The sequence below is a fragment of the Spermophilus citellus genome, assembly GCF_964194105.1.
Source record: "Spermophilus citellus genome assembly, chromosome: 18".
In the NCBI taxonomy this organism is placed as follows: Eukaryota; Metazoa; Chordata; class Mammalia; order Rodentia; family Sciuridae; genus Spermophilus; species Spermophilus citellus.
This window is the reverse complement of record NC_138200.1, coordinates 40,412,836-40,430,272: the sequence shown is the minus strand read 5'-3', so window position 1 is coordinate 40,430,272 and position 17,437 is coordinate 40,412,836. Positions and strand designations below refer to the sequence as shown.

General features: G+C 41.0%; 1 protein-coding gene across 3 annotated transcripts in view; it reads right to left on the bottom strand.

Moving 5' to 3' along the window:
* Positions 1–17,437, bottom strand: part of FTO (FTO alpha-ketoglutarate dependent dioxygenase) — a 374,809-nt gene that overhangs the window by 147,377 nt on the left and 209,995 nt on the right. For all 3 annotated transcript variants that reach the window (XM_081275884.1, XM_081275885.1, XM_081275886.1), the window contains exon 8: positions 4,416–4,540. In XM_081275884.1, the coding sequence (XP_081132010.1) occupies positions 4,416–4,540 (125 nt within the window). The remainder of the gene's footprint in view (positions 1–4,415; positions 4,541–17,437) is intronic.

The following is a 17,437-nucleotide window of genomic DNA, read 5'->3' as shown; positions in this document are numbered from 1 at the left end:
AGGCACTCCTTTATAGTTAAAAAGCACAGTTACTTCTCAGAGTGCTCCCCATCTCTCTACATTACCCTTCACCCAATTTTCTATTCACTGCAAACCCCCACACACAATATACCAAAGCAAAACCTAGGACGAAAAATGTTAACTTCAGGTAACATTTAGAAGCCTTTTCATTTCTATATTTAATATAATTAGTCTGGAGCGGGGGCTTCTATTACGTAGACAATATACCTCAGTGTCAGGGGTTTTCAATACCACAATGATCCGAGCCTGCTGAGACATCCCCAATTAAACACTTTCCTGAAAGGCTGTGAGCAACTCGCACTCTGTTGTGGTGACGATGGCTCCATCAGTTTCCTTTCCTCGGCCTTCACCACCTCTTTCTAGCAACTTGGGACATTCTCGTCCCCAGATAATCCTTAAACTGGCTGCTCAGCACTCTATAGCACGCACAGCATTCATGAAGTATTTTGTACACAGAATATACAAAAAATGCTTCCTGAATAAAACCATCCTCATTTCAGAAAGTAGAGTCATGGCTTGTGCCAAGTGTCTCTGCAGGAAAGCAGAGTTTCCTGGTCTCCAGCGTCACTGATCTGAAACCAGGACACACCATGCTCATGGGAAACTGGGGGAGTTTTAAAGGAGATTGCCATTATCAATTGACAGCAAGTAGACATATAGCTTTTAGTGACCTAGCCACTGTTGGCACTAATTATCTTCACTGTGATGTTCCTCTGAAAGAGGAATCAAGAAAGGAACAAACAATCTACTCAATGAACATTATGCACTTTCTTCTTGTTTTGACAGAAAAAACTGCCAACTCAGAGTGGGAATAAAACAGTGTCCTCGAGCCAGACCTAGATCCAATATTGAAACACGCACAACAGTCAGACAAAGATATGGGCCCAGATTTTTTTTTTTTTTTTTTTTTTGTAAAGCATTCTCTCTAACTTGATTAACCTACACCATTGAAACTGAGCAAGCGGGCAGAAATGGAACGCCTGATTCTCATTCTGACATGTTCAAGGCAAAGGAGGCCCTTATTTTTCCCCCCTGAAGCTGACCACGAATAATTATTTCATGATAAACAATGGCCTCCAAATTTCCAGCAGTCTAGGCAAGAGGTTGGGGATGGGTATAAAATAAACAAAGGCACTGATTTTTATATTTTATTTAGAAAAACAACTCGGGCATGGACGCTGAACTGTACCTTTTCTTTGGTGCACCTTTCAAATGATAATTCCTTCCACTGTCACCATTAAATCTTAATCCATTCCAGCTCCTTGCATGGGTCATTGAGTCTATATGTAGTGCTGTTATTTTAAAATGTTTCCCCTTGGTAGGGAAAGAGGGGGAGAAAAGATGTTGAGAGCCAGATGGGCCTCTTCACAGTTCATTTATCAAACCTAATACGCTGGGCTCCACCCTCCTCTGACTCACTATTGCGGTTAAACTTCCATATAATTTGGTAATCATTTTCATTATCAGAGAGTGACCCCAAAGCAGCCGATCCTGGGATACCCAGTCGTTGCAGCTGCTCTTTTTCTGCCTCCGTCTACAGTAGACCCTAAGAACCTCAGAGTTTATTAGCTGCAGACTGACCTTTGGGCTGCGGAGGTCAAGAAGGGGTCAGATCAGAGGGCTTGCCCAGTTCTTTAAAAGCTATAACAAGCTGTCCATCAGGCAGAGTGGACTGTATAAACAAAGACAAATCTTCAGAAATTCTGTACCACTTCTGTTAACACTTACCCTGCATTCACACAGCGTCTCCTGACGTTCTTTGGATCATTCAACTCTGGGGAAGTGAATAGACAGCCCTAATAAGCCTATTTGGAGAGGGCTGTTTATGGGATTACCGAGTTTGGGGAAGGAAACCCACAGCACTCAGATGTGCCTCTAGAATCGCAGGGTTGTGTGACACTGTGACAAACTCGGTTACCCCGAGTCATGCAGAATTGACACTTTCCTCAAGAAGCTCAATTACAGGCAACATATGCTTTCGGTTTAAAAGACTGCAGCGAGTCTCAAACAATGGCTGGGCTCCTGGCCTGAGAAAGACACAAATATTTGGGGACTCAGCAGTTACAAGTTGCCTTGAAAATATTCTGCCTGATCTGGTGATCATAAATGAACCTGCCGCCGAGAAGGTTTATTACAATAGACTTACGCTCAAGTTATTGCCAGCTGCAGAGTCTCGGCTGACCTAAATTTCTCCAAGCTGTACAGTTCATAATGCATTCTCCAATGTGCAATATAAGATAATTAGAGTCATCTGTATGTAACTTTCAGAGGAAAAAAATTTCTATTATCTAATCTAACTGATCCCCTGATAGCTTTGATGAAAGTAAAATGCTGTAACCTATTGCCTGGCCTTTGGTGAGTGCTAATTATTTTCTGTCAAGGCACATTTTTCCTCATGTAATTCCAAAGTACACAATAGGCCAATCTCTGAAACCCAGGCGGCTGGGTAGGCCCTGCCGTGGATGGTTTATAACTTTCACCACACACTGGATGGCTACTCCAGGCAATGCCTCACTCCAGACGGCCAGGGGACACTTTGATGAGGGGAAGAGAGGGATATGGTGACTGTCTGTTTACACAGATCATATGGATGAGTCTTTGAGATAGGGCACCCGGATGGGAAACATCACATGGGGGTGAAGAAGAGCTGGGGGAAGACTGCGGTTATTCAATACTCTGAGGACACTTGGCCTTCGGCACGCTGGAGACATCACCCTCTTGAAATTGTCTTTCAGGTGTTTGGTTTTAAGGGTGTCTGCAGAGTGTCAGTGGCTAAGCTCTCTCCCTCCTCCAACCCTGCCACAAAGGACTTAAGAATTTTTGTTTCAGATGCTAGACTACATCAACTTCAACACTGGCTCCAGCTCCTGATTAAATTGTTAGCAGTAAGGGCCAGAAATGCTGAAAACAGACTCCTTTTCAAACAGGCCATTTTGGCCATGTTGTCTGAGGATCTGGTGTGTTAGGAAATTATTGTTAACAAACCAAATGCACTCAACACAGGACGGCCATGCTCAACATCTGCTCTCTCTGGACTGTGCTGTCTTTGGGGGAAGGGGTGTGGGAAAGAGATTACAGGGGAATTCTTTCTTCCTCCTTTTCCTACTTAATAAGAATCACCAGGAGGAAGATACATGGAACAGGAGGATGCCTCTTCCATGTCGCCATGCTGATGCCCTATAATTGAACAAAACGCAAGGACCTGAACGAATATACCACTTAGACAGTCCTACAAAAAAAAGTCTAAAATTAAGGAAAGTTAAATTGGAATTATTCAGACATTATTGTAGTTGAAACTGTCTGCCATTTGCTATAGCCACACAAGAAAAAGGGGGAATATTATTATGAGTTTTTAACTTATTATTTGCATGCAAGTCTGAATCTAGAGATAATACTCATATTTTTTTTTTAAAAAAAGTAGCTTTCTGATATCCAATCCAAATCAATAGTTCATACTGTCTCCTTTCTTGGAAAATGCTCATCTCTTCAGCCTTGTTCAGACAAATCTATTTTTATGATAATTATTACTAGTGAAGCTATCAATTATTATAAACGCTGTTATATGAAGTCACTTGGAGAATATGATGGCCATCAATAAATGTTCTTGACTCCAGGCACACAGAATTTTTATGTATCAAATAAGACTCTGAGACAAAATACAGTAAATCTTTCCAATTCCTCTCCCTCTTGCTTACAAACGGATGATGATTCTTTAATTTTTACAAACCATGGATGTAAAGGAGCACTCTCACACTTGGAGGTACTAGTTCCAACCTTCCATGTATCAATTATCTTTTCAAAAAGGAGCAGGATAACATGCTATTCATGATGCAAGCACCAATTCTGTAAAAAAGTGATGATTCGTAGAAACTTTCCACCAGTAACAGCTTTCTAACCACAGGCAACTCCATGTAGAAAGAAACTAGGTTGGAACAAAAACTAATTCCTATCTTGGTCGATTCTAAAAATGGGGTAGAAAAAATAGACTACTTTCGAATAATCTGCTCTGCATCCAGTGACAGAAGAGCACTATGTGGATTTCCCAGACATCTATCTGCCTGACTGAATAGCAATGCAGGCCTGCTAGACTGCTGAGTAAAAAAGAGCTTTTCAGCTTCGGGTACTTACATTACATTATGCTCAAGATGCAAACATGTATGCTAAACGTTACCCAGGGAGAAATCACATGCACATACAGACGGTGTCATGGATCATTACAATTAATGTAGGTTAGCCTAGGCAGGAGAACTAACTTTAGCTGCAAACGTCTTGAACTTGCTTATTTTTCACGGCCTCTCAAATGAGAGGGACGAGACCAATGGTAAGGAAAGGCTTAGCCAAATATAGCTCTTGTTTGTCAGGGACAACAAATCCCGTTTCATGACAAAACTAACCTGGCATGCCACTCCCTCCTCAGGTTCTGGCGTGTGGTGAGTGGGGCAAGGATGGCCGTCAGGATCTCATTCCTTTGTTCGATGGGGAGCCCCTCTCTTTTAACTTCCCGAAGCACAGCATTTGTCTAGAAGAAAAGATAAAAAAAAAAAGAGAGAAAGAAAAAGTGAAAAATTAATAATAAAAAAAAGCCCATAAGCAAATAAGGACAGTAAATCAATGGCTTTTTTATTACAGTTCCCCTGCTAACAAATCAATACGGTAAATGATGGCCAAAAATGGCCAGCATATATTTTGTATTTAATCAATGTACATGGCACATAGGTAAACTCCAAAGCTCCATTGCCTTAAGTAACACATCAAGACACTGTGCCTTCTCACTCTAATTTTCTCAGCAACCAACGATTTTTTTTCCCTGGGAATTGCCTACCATGAGCTATTATTAGAAATGATTTTCACGTACACTTCGCTGTGAGTTGTTTGTTTTGCCTTTTTAAAAAAAAGAGCAGTCTCTGACTTTCGCACTCTGATTCCTGCCGCCCAACTGAGGCTTGCTGCACTGCCTCGTATTGGAATCATTACTTTCAATTTCTACCCACGCCAATGATTTTGGGGGGAAGGGGTGGGAGGAGGGGTTCCATTCATTTTCTTTGCTTGCTGCAAATTCAGATCTTGCAAAGAAAGAAACAAGCACAAAAATCACAAAGACTAGTATATCTCAACACACATCTTTAGATTTTTCTATATATTATTTTTAATTTCAAGTCAGTGTGGCTTCTTTGGAGATTTTACAACCGAGGAAATGGCTAAAAGGAATGGAACTGTCACTTTCTGGGCTCTGGGCCCTTAATGCCATATACTCCTTGTCTAATTGATGTAGTGCAGCTGATGACTTTCTTGCACTCATAATTGGTTCTTACCGTAACATGAAAAACGACTCCTCTATGGTGTCTTACAATGTGTATCTAATATCTTCATGACCACCTAGAGAGCAGTGTGGTGAATATTTGTTGTTTCTGTTGCCTACACCCATACCTGGTCCCCTGGCAACAGCACCCAGATTACCTCTTGGGAGAGTCTTTTCCCTTAGTGTTTGTAGTCTTGGATTCTCTTATATTGGATTTTAGACCCATGAGAAGAATGATAAAGACAGGGGAAAATTGGCGGCTATTCATCTAGTTCTTTAGTTGCTGCCCCCCATGGTCCTTGAGGTAACCCTAGTTTCTTGAACCTTCTAAGTCCAGATCATTCTCTTTTCCTTTGTTAGGTTGAGTTTTCAGTATCCTTTTAATAAAGTCTCATTTAGTTTCAATTTACCAGAAATTGATTTTATTGCTTAGAATGAAACCCTAAATGACACAGACAGATAAGGTATCTTGATGGTGAAGGATCCAAGATCAACCTGACTAGTACCAGCTCGGAAAAAGATGCTGACCTCTGCCTCTTGGTCCAGTATTGCATTGACTAGACTGTGCAGATGGACCCAGCTAGACATGCAGTCAGCTCCCCCCACAGCAATGGTGTCAGGCTCCAGCCAGAGAGAAATGCTCCACTTCTCCAGGCAATTCCAATACCTGAAACTCTGAATCCAAGGGCTGCAAATTCAGAAACCCACTAGGGCCAGGCAGATAACATGAATGGGCTCAGTAAAGGTTACCCAGAGAGAGTATGTGCTCTGACACAACAGCAGCCACGCTACAGTGCCTGCCAACTCCCCCATTCAGAAAAGCTGGCTTAGAAGTGCCAGATTCATGAAGTTTCAAAATAAACAAGAAATTGATGGGGGTAGGGGTTAAATACAAAAACTCCTGATTTTGTAAATGCTGTAAACTGATGTTTAAAAAAGGTTTTTAAATACCGTGTGGGGCCAAACAAGAAATACCAATGGGCTGGACAGAGCGTAGGCCATTGCCAATTTGTGACCTCTGATCTAAAAGCTGTCTAATTTCAGAGGCTCTGGTTATCAATGAGGATTCTAACCACAGCACTTCTCCTTGCCTGTGACTCCTTATTTCACATAAAGTTGGAAGGAGCATCAAAAAGCCGTATAGTGCATTATTATATCTTTCATACATGTTATTTTACCAAAATATAAAAAATGTATAAAATAGAATTCCCATACACATCCAGATGGCTCCAAAACCTTGATGGGAATGGAATGAGTTTCCTCTCTGCATCTATTAGAGTGTTTTTTAAGGTCATTTAGCACTTCCTTGCCTTTCACGTCACTTAAATTTTATCCACGGACCCTGAACAGCCCCCCACCACAAGGAAGGGGAGGAAGGATTTAAGAAAGTGAAGTTTCACAGGGCAGAGGACATGGTCTGTGCACTTCACCACTGTATTTCTATTCTCTTTCTAACAAATTTTAATGAGCTTTTGTCAAATCTATACATAAAGAAGGAACCTGAAAAATAAGTACTGCAAAAACAAAGAACCAGAGAAGACCTTCTAAGAAATCCCTATTACATAAATAATAAATTCATAAAATAGATAAGTTAAGAGAGTTGGGTGCTTTACCAAGGGGCTCTTCACTTCGCTAAAGGATCTGTGTCAAGGTCTTTTTAAAAACATAGATCTCCTAGTTCAGAGTTTCCCATTCTAGCATGCCCTCATGATTCTTGCCAGACATTTGCACAAGCTAAATAATTTCTAATGTTTTTCTTTAAGATGACCTAATTTTGTATTCATTAGTACATTACAGTTAGACACAGTAATGAGACTCACGTGACATGGTCATGAGTGCATAGAACACAGTTGGCTCATTCCCCTTCCCCTCTCCTCTCTCCTCCCTGCTGATCCCCTTTCTCGACTACTGGTCTTCCTTCTATTGATTTACTGTTGTTTAAATTGGTGCCTTATAGTTATACATAAAAGTGGAATTCATTGTAATGTTTTCATATATGCCTATGGCCTAATTTGGTCAATTTCACTCTGCAGTTGCTCCCCTTACCCACCCTTCCACCCCTTGACCCCCTTCCTCAATTCCACATAATGGACCCATTTTTAAAACATAAAATAAATTCACTTCAAAAGAAAAATGGAAAAAACAGTATGCTTGTCATAAATAAGAAAACAATCATAAAAGTAAGTATATTAAAAAAACAAGCAATATGTTTTATCTTATTCTAGATATTACCACTTGCTAAAGGCTCTCAGACTGAAGCAGGCCCCCCTCTTTGTAAAAGAAGATATTGACAAGGGCTGGAGAATATGAAAGATGTATCAGATTTAAATGAAAAGTGCCCTCATATGCATGGATGCATGGAAACGAGGCTGAGAGGGATTCACTTTCTCACCATATGGTCCTCACTACACGCAGAGTCCCCAGGTGTCAACTGGCATCATCTGGGTGGTACCTGTGGTCCACATCCCACACTCTAGATGCAATGCCCTACACAGTGGTTCCTAACCACCTTGTAGATAGATCTAGTACCCTGCAAGTGCAGTCTTACATGGAACTCCAATGCACACAGCAAGTGAAACTGAAGCAGTTCTCCTTGTTTCTGGTATGGAGGCTGGCCTCCAGCCCTCTCTTTTGTCTTGGGGCATCTCCTCAAAACCTCAAAGCACTGTGAAACACAATTTGCCAAGCCCAATTCAAAAAGTATCTGATTTTTTAGAAGTTTATACATGGCTGGTAGGAATGCACATTATTGTGATACTAAAAGCCGTCTGATAGCTACTTACAAAATTAAACATACACTTAACATCAGACCCAGAAATTCCATTTTTACGAATTTATCTAAAAAAAATTTATGTTCACACAAAAACATGCATACAAATGTTTACAGAGGCTTTGTTCATAATCACCAAAAGCTGGAAGCAACATAAATGTTCTTCAAGTGTCAATGGATAAAACACACTGTGGTACATCCACAAAATGGAATACTACTCAGCCACAAAAAAAAGGTAAGAGCAACTGATACATGCCACCACTTGGATAAATCTTAAAGGCACTATGCTAGAAAAAAGGTTAAATGTTGTATGACATTCTAAGAAAGGCAATACTACAGAGACAGAGGAAATATTTTACATTCCAATTGTAGTGGGGTTAAATGAGTGTATACATATGTTAAAATTTATGGAACTGTATGGAGAGGGGGGGGAGGGGCCAGTTTTATTGTGCAAAAATTTTATAAAATTCAATTAAAAATTTCATTTCTACTACATTTTTAACATGAAAGAATGCAGAGAACAAGTTTACAAGTAAACACATCTAATGAATAAGCAGTAAAAATACAGAGAAATATGGACGATAAAAATAAATTCCATTACAAAAATTTAGTTTCAACATTAGAATATAAAAAGTAAATTTAGATTCATCATTCAGACCCTAAAATGCAGTACGTCACAAAATTTAGGGTGAAAAGAAGTCAATGCACAAAAGGAAATTCTAGAATGTCAAAAGAGCATTCTTTTAACACGGCAATTAATGGTGATATTTTTCTCTTCATACTGTGTCAGCTCCTCAAGGGTCGACTTTCCCCAGGGAAATGTTAACAGGCCATTTTTCCCATTAGTAGTAACACAGAACTGTCTTCAGATAAGTATCGATTTTCGAACAGTCCCCTAATACCAGTCTCCCCTCAAAATAGAAGAACAAGCCACAAATTGGGAACATGCCAGGGAGGAGAAATTTCATTTCAATAATGATTCTTTTTCAATAGAAATTATGGAAATGTTGCCAGATCAGAAAGGACTAGGCATATCCGTAAGAGTGCTGGGTGTTCAAATCTCACTTGTTTCCTTGCCGTGGATCATCTCCACATCTGCAAACAGACAGGAAGAGCGGGTTCTGGTGGGGATGAGCTGCCGGGTGCATACACCACTCTGCTCACTATTGCTTAGTTCCCTCTTAAACGTAGCTAATCTACCTTGCAGTGAGGTTGCTTAACAAAGGAATTCCTGAAAGTACTTATTACTTTAAGTGAAAAACATAAAGCAGACATCAGCAACTATTAACAGTCACAGCCCAAAAACGTCCACCTGCACCAGGAACCAGAGGCAGAATCTTTTGCATATCCCCAAGGTGCACATCACCTTGAGGATGGCTTTTATTCTAGGAATCGGTCCTGATTTTACTTGACCTCTCTTCATTAATGGACATCTCTCTGCTAGGCCACGGCCCAACACGGAGCCTGTCCTTTTTACTCCTAGGTGGGGTCCTCCTTCTGTGACTCTCAACTGTTGTTATGCCAAGGTTATAACCTTCCTTCTCCTCTCGTCTCCTCTGCTGGCTCTCTGTGAGGGTGATGTCTCACCCATGGCTTTAAGGGTCCCTGTAAACTAATGACATCCACGCTTCTACCCTCAGCAGACCTTACCACTGAGCTCTAGTGCCATACTGCCACTTACACTGGCTGCCCCTGCTTAAACAGGCCGCTGCAGACATGGCACCTCAGCCTTAACTTGGCCACACTGGACTGGTTACCTTTGCTCCCCAGTCTCTTCCCTCTCCATCTACCCAGTCCTTTGCCTGGTTTCTCAGAGTGGTTAACAGGCACCATTATTCACGTGACAACCCAACTAGAACTGCAGGAATCATTCGAGTCACCTCTCCTTCCCTCCCTCGACAAGCCCCTAGATCGTGCCACTCTCTCCTCTACATGACTCAAACTTCATGCCTCACTGAAGCATGCAATGGCCTCCCAACTCGTTTCTCACCCCTTTCGTGAATTCCCTTGCTTCAGGTGTAACCTTTTAGAAGTCCAAGTCTGAACATGTTACCTCCCTTCCACTAATTCTGTCTTACTGACAGCCATGCTTCTAAGCTATCTTCATGAAGCCCAAGGAGTACCTTAGGGTTACCAAGGACACAATGCAGGTGGTTTGACCTCCAAAACCCCACTTAAACCAGAACATGGGGAGTGGGGCTGTGGCTCAGTGGCAGAGCACTTGCCTAACACATGTCAGGCACTGGGTTTGATCCTCAGTGCCACATACAAATAAATGTATAAAATAAAGGTACTGTGTCCAACTTAAAAACAAAAATACTCAGAACACCTCTGTTTTTATATGCTTCAGTTACTGGCATTTAAGAGATATGAAAGAATAATTTGGTTTTGTTGTTGTTGTTGTTGTTTTTTTTTTTTTTTTTTAGAAAGCTCAAATTCTTTAGCCTGGCATAACACACACACACACACACACACACACACACACACACACACACAAATCAAAAAGTCTTGATACAAGTCCTGCTTACTTCTCAAATTTCATTTCCTGCCATCTTCTATTCCATAAAACACACGGTTGTTCTATACTCTACATTTATCATACCCTTGTTTAATCTACAGTTCCTATTCATTCTTCAAAAAAACATTTCTCTTGTAAAGTCTACAGTGAGCCTAATCCATGTACCAAATTAAGTAGAGCTGATCACGTGTTTTCTGCGCCTCCAAGCATCTCATACACCGCCTCGCGTTCCACTGCACTAAGGTACTCATCCAAATGTCTGCTCCTCTGGACTGTGAGCCCTCCTAGAACAGACAGAGTCCATGACCATTCCAAGGCACCTAGTATGGCCACATGCCATCAAAGTAGACCTCCTGATGATGTTTGTGAATAAATGAAGACAAATGACATACCAGGGCAGGACTGGGGAATAAGGCAAAGGATCAAGCAAAGAATACTATTCAAGTCAAAAATATTAACTGAAATAAGCCTTGATTTGATTCAAAGTATTCCTGAAGGTAATTACAGGAAAGATGTTGTAAAACCATTTTTATGTAAAAAAGGGGAAAGAATCAAGAAAAATAAACATGCACCTTTACTAGAAAACTACTTAAGCCAATATTCATTTGGAGAGATATTTCTAAAAAATATAGTTTCGTTATACTATGATCATATTTAATATCTTCCTAATAAGCCAAAGAAAGAAGTCTACCTTTCTCCATTTCAAATAGAGAAAACTACTTTGGGCTCTGGCAACACACAGCATACTAAGGACCCTTGAGAATTCCCCAGGGTCTTTAATTTCTCTTGGCTCAAAATTTGATGCACAACACCAAAGCAAAAAAATCTACAACCAGAGAGTCAGAGAGACAGAAATATTGAGGTAGAGAAAAGAAAAACCAAAACTCTAAGGTCCACTAAACTTTAGGCTTAAGTTTCACATTTTTCTTAAAAAAAAATTCTCCCAATTCTGAATTTAAACAGAGCAATCCAGCTAATTTTTGCTGGACACATTGGTACATTCAGTAACTTTCAGGGTTCCCCAGTTCTACAACATCATGCAGAAGTTTTTCACAGAGGGTTTTTAGAGAGGAATCACTCTGAGATCTCAAAGGAGAACTGCACGTGCACTCTTTGCTAATAATTCTATTTAAGTCTTTAATTCTTTGGGGTCCTCTCTGACATGGAATATCAGCTTCTGTTAGGCCTTTAACTCCCAAACTCAGGTTTAATCTTTCTTACACATCAAATGCACAGAAACAGAGTGACATTTCACAAACATGGCTAGTAGTTCCTCTGCTTAGTTTATTAAAACAAACAGACAAACAAACAAAAAAAGATTTTTCTGCTAACATTATTGCAATTTCAGAAGGCCTATCGATGCCAGGACCCCAGAAGTGCATACCTTTCTCACCTTCTATCTTCACCTTCACCACCAGCAAGGAAGTAATACTGTCATTATGGGAAAAAGGCAGCTCCTGACACCCTTCATATACATAGCTGTCTCATGTTAAGGTTGTATTTCCCCTCTGCGCACACAAATTACAAAGATATGCTCTGACTGATAATGAGGGCTAGGGTTCAACTTGTGAAGAAACTTGGCTTAAGATGTTATCAGCTGGGAAAGCTATTTCCTCACATCAATGCTGCCACAGGCTGTCAAAACCCAACCAGGGCTCCCCTCTTCAAAAGTCCAGGAGCACTTTATTTTTTTCTTCTTTCCTTTCCCCCTCCCCCTTTCTTTTCTTTTCTTTTTTTTTTTTTAAGAAGAAAGGCACAGAACCCACTGAGATAGCCTTAGTCCCATCAAAGAAAGGTCGATCTCAGGTCTTCCTTCATTTACTGATTGTCAGTTTAAGATGGCTCTTTTGTGAGGCCTCTGTGGCTCAATGCTGAGTGATGCCTTCACATTTTCTAAACTGGACTGGGCACCACCAAAGATTTCCAGCATGCTTGGATCCATGGCTTGCAGAACAAATAAACATCCCTTGCAACTCTTTTGCCTACGTTATCTCCCTCTCCAGGAGCAGGAGGTTTTGGGGGTGCCAATGTTTACACAGTGTTAAAACTTTCTTTCCCCTGTTTCCTGATTTTGAGAAAACACATCCTGGATGACCTCGGTGAAGAGATAACACCAAGTCACCGCTGGGTGCCTGTCTACTGGACTACTTGAGGCTGCTGTCCTCGACCCCCCCTCCCTCCCCCCGCCCTGGAGCCTGCTCCCAAGGAAAGCGATAATAAGTGGGCTGCCTTGAAAGGGAGGCTCAAAAGCAGACCTCTCCGAGAGGCTGCCGACAAAGGAGCCTTTTATTCCCACCTAAGACACACTTGGTTCTGCTCCTCTCAAAGACCCACTTTAGTGAATGAATGTCTCAGCAGAGTTCACCAGATGGGGGTCCTCCAAAACATACCAGGAAGGCATATTCAGCATTTTCCCATCATGGACTAGTGCGCTAGGAGAGTTAGCTGAGAGTAATCGAGAATGTCTAAGGGAAAAGGGTACGGGGCGGGGAGGGGGGGATGTGTCTTTGATTAGTTTATTCATTTGTAAAGGAATGTAAGTAAATAACAGCAACTAGCTTCTAAAACTGTTGTGAAGATTAAATGAGATAATCCACATAAAGCACTTAGCCCAATGATAGGCATATACAAAATACTTGATAAATGTTAGAAATTACTATTACTACCTAAAAAATTGGGAAGATCACCAAAATAAAGATATTGATTGTTTAAAAAAACCTTAAACACTGCATCCATGGCTTTGAATGATAACTTAATTCTGCCTTTTTTTTTTTTTTTGGTACATGGTTTCTACCTTGTTTTTCCTCCTAATAGTAGAGAAATCCCTGCACCTCATCCTGTATCCCTGCGAGCCGGGGAGCCACAGCAGCCTGCCAGGCACTGCAGGCAGTCTTGGGGACAGCGGTGTGGATGACCACTGGAATGTTCAGGCTGCTGGAAGAAAGGATGGTCCGCCTCCATGCATCTAGCCCGCAACACCAGGGCAGTGTACACAGCCAGACCTCAGAGCTTCAACTGGTAACGTTGGTGTTTCCGATGAAGGTGAAAAAATAGTCCACGTGTTTGTCAAGGAAAAGAAAAATAATAGTAAAGAAAGAAAGAAAAGGGGGGAAAAGGGTGAATAAGGGGGAAAAATGTGTTGTTTATAGAAGCCAGCTGCTTGGGCCATGGCGCCAGCAGCCCCTCATCCTGCTATTTTACACTGTAACCCCACGGCCCTCACTGGCACAGGTACAACGAAATGTTGACTTCAATGCTTCAGAGAGCACTCGACTGATTTTGTACATGATTAATTGCCAAAGACATGGCTGGCCATATGGAACAGAGAAAGCATCAAGTAATTCATACTTCTGTATGTGATCGCTTGGCCCCTGTTGTTTTAATGTACAGGAAAGAGCTAGTATAGCACAGCCCTGGTGTCTTGCCCCTGACAGCCCATTAAGAAATCTCAGAGCACCTAGTCGAAGTTATGCTGTTGGCTTTTCAATAGCAGCCTAATAAAACAGAAGCAAAGCTTTCCAACTAGTCTTAAATCTTTCACGTACAGTACATTAACTACTGCGGCTGAAACAACGGGCTTCTTATGATAGGAAATGGGGCTTGATTTCTAGTCTCTGCATATTTACTGAGGACCCCCCCACATGCTTTTTTTTTTTTTAACCTTTCTGGAATTTACAAAATCATTGTTCTTTTTTCTCCTCTGTTTTCCAAATAGCCTAATAGATTCATTGGTTTCAGTCGAGTTGACTCTCCATCACTGTTACATGCAGTCTATAGAATAAAGTTGATTTGTGGAGAGGGAAAGACACCGCATCATTATTCTTACCCAGGAATCATGCTAGCTTTTAAAGCATTAGCTTCCTTTAAAAAACACAAGAAAACTTCCACAATGGGGGGAAGTCTCACAAATATACTTTTGTAACCCTTACTGCTTTCCCATAACTCTGAGAAATGAATCCCCTGGATGTGGAAAAGAATATAGTTATTTTCCAGTTGTTGTGCTGTTGGCTGGTGACACTTACAGACAAGGTAACAAGGTGTCACCTTCAGTGTAGTTCTACCCCGACTTGCAGTTCCTTAGCTTTACCTGCTCCTCAAATCCTTGCAGCTTCTAGTGACTTCTATATATACACATTTCTTCAATGTCTTCCTTTCAAGAATTTCAAATGACAGCATTAAAAATTATGACACCCTCAGAAGCTTCCTTTGTCAGCTCTGACACGTGTTGATGGGGATGACTTTGTTGCTACTTTCCATTACAAAATATTTATACAGTATCTTTTGTCTGTGGATTTGGAGGTGTTGCAATTATTCTCCCAGCAGAAGACTCCATATATGGGAAATTCCACATGGCTGTGTGTTCATCAGCAGGACTATAATTGCCTCCTCTGTTGAAATGAACTAACAATCCATTCAGAGCTTCAGACCAATGGGAAATTCTCTGCCTCCTTGCTGCCTCTCCCTCTTTGGAATATGCTGGTGCTTTCCAGAATGAGCCACTCCACTAATAAACAGTATCAGGAAACAGAAAGCATGAGCAAGGCTCTTGGGGAAAAAAGAAAGACAACAGCACTGAAATTGACTCAATAATAGGGCAGTGAAGACCCAACCCAAGACCTCTGCAAAGACAAGCAAAGTGTTCTCTTGGCTATTTTCTATGAAACTGTTTTTGTTTAATTATGGAATGCTCTATAAAATATGATGATAATGTAATTCCCATTTTACAGATACGCATCGGCAGCAGAAGCAGTAGCATGCTAATTCTGTAAATCTCTAATTTACTGTTACTGTGACAGTAGTCTAATGGACAATACATAATAATTTAAATTAGATATATGTATACTTGGAAAAAAAGTCATATATAAAGGCATCCTTCTAAAATATCACCAATGGAAATAAACCCAGCAGAGATGTAAGACCTTCAATAAAAAATAAATTAAAAGTTTCGATTTACAGCCATAGTACATAGCAATACTATCTGGATCTAGAATTCTGCTGGACCTACCTACACATTTCATATAATGCACTAGAATGACAGATGACTTTGCTCCAGCTGTTTTAAGCATTCCTTGTCTTATCTTTGCCTTTTCATTTTATAAATAAAAGCAAGAACTCTCCCAACCCAACCAACATACATACACACACACACACACACACACACACACACACCCGCACACGCACACTTAATTTCCAGAACCACATCTCAGAATCTGCACTCATCTGTTCACTGGCTTAACTGTTAATTGAAGATGAAGCAATGGCTAACTACACCAAGCACTACATAATTGGGCCACTGATGATGTTTGGCCTAAGAGTAGCTTAGCACCTTCCAATTCTTGGGCAAGTGAAAAGTTATCCAAGATCTCCATCAGATCAGCTCCCTCCTTCCCCCAAACATCAGTAGCACAAAGACTGAAGAGGTCCGCTGTGCACACTGGATTATATGAAGTGTAAAACATTGGGGGAGAGGGGTGGAGGGAGGCCTTTGAAAGGGAAGGGGAAAAAGAAATCACACTTTCAACAGGATCCAGCTGACAGCTCAGTCCCTAACAAGTGAGACAAGTGAATATGTTGGGAAACACTGTGAATGCAGGAAGAGCTGGGCCTTTTGTCTGCAGCCCTACAGTGTGTCTTTAACCCAACTGCTGCCTGCATCACTGAACATATGTTTTCTACACAAGAACTGAAGCAGAAAGGCTCTTTGTTATAATTCACTCCTTTGTATATATCTGCCCCTCTTCTACTCTCTGCTTCTTTCAGTAACATCCAAACCGAAGCCCAAGTAGAAATTTTAACAGCTCAGGAGAGTAAAGCCAGAAGGCCCAGCAGAGACCTTACTCTTGCACCCAGGCTTAGAGAACTGGTTCTAAGTTGCAATAAGAACATGAGCTACATTTACTTAATGCTTCCGGTCTTCCAAGCCAACAAGCATTCCCTTAACATCGTCCCATTTAATCCAGGCAACATCATGTAAGAGACATCTTGATTTTGAAGATGAGGAAAGTGAGGCACAGAGAATAAATTCCTCCCCGAAGCTACAAGGCAAGAGTTTGGTTTTCAAGATGTGCACTTGGAAGTGCCTATGGAATTTGCAACAGGCAGGGGTTTGGAGCTTGAGAGATATGTAGTCCTAAAAATTAAAGATTTGGGGGAATTATACATGTGTACATGGGATTCGGCACTTTTAACATCAATCCATCTGAGCTTGGAATCTAGACTGTACAGAATGTAACGTAAGCAAAGCTGATGAGTGGGTTTCTCAGCTCTTGGCTGTAATGAAGTAAAAGTTATGTTTGGTGAGTCAGGAGTCCCCCTTATCTTTGAGGATAAGGTTCTGGATGGCCAACTGACTTAGTGGCCAAGTTGGCCCTGGGCCAGTTACTTATTCTCCCTGGACCTCAGTTTCCTCATCTGTGAAATGAGGATATTTATAGTACTTCCTTCAAAGGGTTGACAAGATTCATTTTTCACACAGAAGATCCTTAGAGAAGGACCTGACACATGATAACTAGCCAATATGCGTGGGCTGCTTATTTCTCTTAGAACTCTGCTACTGAGATGTAGAATAAATCTAGAGTGCTAGCCACTTTGTGCCACATTAGAGCTACTAAAATCAGTCTTCACTTTTATACTGGCAAAGCCATTCTTTATTTCTCCCTCTTTTCCTGTCCAGCATTAACAGTGCATCTCTAACAGATAAGCTGATATCTCTTACCCTGAATGCTTTCTGGATAATGATGGTGATAATGATATAGCAGCTAACATTATTGAACACATTATACACACCAGGTGCCCCTCACATGCCCATCATCATTGGATCCTAATAATA